The sequence below is a fragment of the Octodon degus genome, unplaced genomic scaffold (genome assembly GCF_000260255.1).
Source record: "Octodon degus isolate 3935 unplaced genomic scaffold, OctDeg1.0 scaffold00146, whole genome shotgun sequence".
In the NCBI taxonomy this organism is placed as follows: domain Eukaryota; kingdom Metazoa; phylum Chordata; class Mammalia; order Rodentia; family Octodontidae; genus Octodon; species Octodon degus.
In genome coordinates, this window is record NW_004524722.1 from 7,434,173 (window position 1) to 7,436,196 (window position 2,024).

Sequence of the window (2,024 nt, forward strand, 5' to 3'; positions counted from 1 at the left end):
AAGACCAGTCAGAGCAGCATAGTTCTCCTTCAGGCAGTTAACCAACTGTAGAGCATCCTTAAAATCACTTCTGTGGCTGGAGAGGATGATGTCCCAAACTGGCACCAGCTGAAGACCCCTGTCAATGACACACCAGGTTTGATTGCTGGCCATAAGGCCAGCTTTCCACTGGACAAGGCCATCTGCCTCTGGAGGGCCACCTACCTGCGTCACAGATAACTGGATTTTGGTTTGGAGATTTTGGAAGGTTTTGTTTTGAGAGTATGCTTTTGATTGAGAATTTGACACATTTATGCCTGTAGTAACTTTCACTCCAAAGCCACTGTAGCTGCCCCTTATGTAAATATCCAGGGCCTCTGCTGCCTGCTTCTTGACATCCTCTAGCTGCTCCTTTTGGAAACCCTCTGAAATTGCCTTCCACCAGTAGATTCCTCCCAGGTGCAGAGGGCCTTGGTTAGCATGAGACCCAAACCTGTGGAAGAAGTTTTCAGTCATATTCCTTATCAAGGAGAGTCTTTCTGAGCCCGTTGTATGATCCAGGAGGTCTTCAATGCTTTTCAATTCCTGGAGAGAAGGCTTGGATAGCTTGAGCTGCTCAATAGGAAAGTGACAGGAGGCCAAAGGGACATAACTAAACTTGGTTGAGCAGAAGTAAGACTGTTCACAATGTGATTGTTGAATTTCCTTGGATTCAGAATGTTTGCCTCGATCTATACCAGCTTCTAGACTAAGTCTCCATCCTCCACCCTTGAATGAGGCAGTTACACTGAAGCCCAGCTTCTCTATACTCTGGGAGAACATGGATTCTTCTTGCAAAGATGTAAATTCCTTTGTTTCCATCCATGCACCCTGCTGAGGGCCAAAGAGTAAAACCACCTCTGGGACACTGAGTAGCTCTTCTCTTTTCTCAATGAGGGTTCCTTGGTGGTTAGTTTTATAAATTCCCTGCAGGGCAAGGCCTCCAGATGCCCATCTTACCAGATCTCTATCTGAGAAGTTTTGCCTTTTAGACAATGTCTGTTCCATAAGACTGATTTGTCTCTGCAGATTTTCTATGACTTCTCTTAGGGGTATTTCAGGAGGTGGCCAGTACTCTTCAGGGATCTCCATTGCTTGCCTCAGCTCTGCTTCTTTCATCCTCACTGACTCTTCCTGCCTCTGCCTTCCTTTTGACAGCAAGTCCATCAGCTCCTGCAGTGCCCGTTCTGCTTGCTCCTGCCTTTTCTTTGCCATGTCCGTTGGAAAGTCTTGTAACTCTGGGTGACTATTTGAATGTGAAAGGTCAAACAGCTTCTCCAGGGCCCTTTTTTCCCATGGATGTTGTGCATAGGATTTCAGTTTCTGGAGGTCTTTTTCATTTAAGTATTTTAAGGCCAGAGGACAGGACACTCCCAGGTGCTCTTGTAGCTTAGGCAACCAGAACTCAGGATCCAGTCCCACTTCTTTCAGCATCATTGGGAGATCTTGATTTCTTTTGTCTCTGTGCAGAGACTCATCAGAAGTATACTCTGTTGTGGCCATCACTGTGTGAAAAGCAGTCATTCAGTTAGTTTTGTTTGTCTCCTGACCTTAGCAAGTGTCAGCCGCATTACCAAAAGGGTGAGTATACTAATGATACAAGTCTAAAAGGCCTTCCTATCTCTCCTTTAATTTTCCCAACATATATTTTTTGTTAATACCATTTTTGTGCACATGTGTGCTTAAGACAGCATTGTGGGACTGGGGAGATAGCTCAGTAGAATAAGTACTTGCCTGGCAAGTGTAAGAACTTGAGTTCAATCCCTGGTACCACAGGAGAAAAAAAAGACAGCATTGTGGAGGGCTGGCCAGATAGCTCAGTAGATTAAAGCACCTGCAAACAGGCACAGGAGCCAGGGATTTGATCCTCACCCAGGCCTGCCATGCTAGACCCAGCCCCAGGACACACTGAGATAGTGATTGAGACTGGGCATAGTGGCATGTGCCTATAATCCCAGCACTTGGGAGGCTGTAAACAGGAGAATCACTATGAGTCTGATCTAGTA

General features: G+C 45.8%; 1 protein-coding gene and 1 pseudogene across 1 annotated transcript in view; one reads left to right on the top strand and one right to left on the bottom strand.

Annotated features, from left to right (window-relative positions):
* The window catches only part of LOC101581862 (interferon-induced very large GTPase 1), a 21,755-nt gene extending 20,234 nt beyond the window's left edge, over window positions 1-1,521 (bottom strand). The window contains exon 1 of the mRNA XM_012517112.1: window positions 6-1,521. Coding sequence (XP_012372566.1) covers window positions 6-1,521 — 1,516 coding nt within the window. The remainder of the gene's footprint in view (window positions 1-5) is intronic.
* Window positions 1,522-2,007: 486 nt separating this feature from the next.
* LOC105743658 overlaps window positions 2,008-2,024 on the top strand; it is a 1,423-nt pseudogene continuing 1,406 nt past the window's right edge.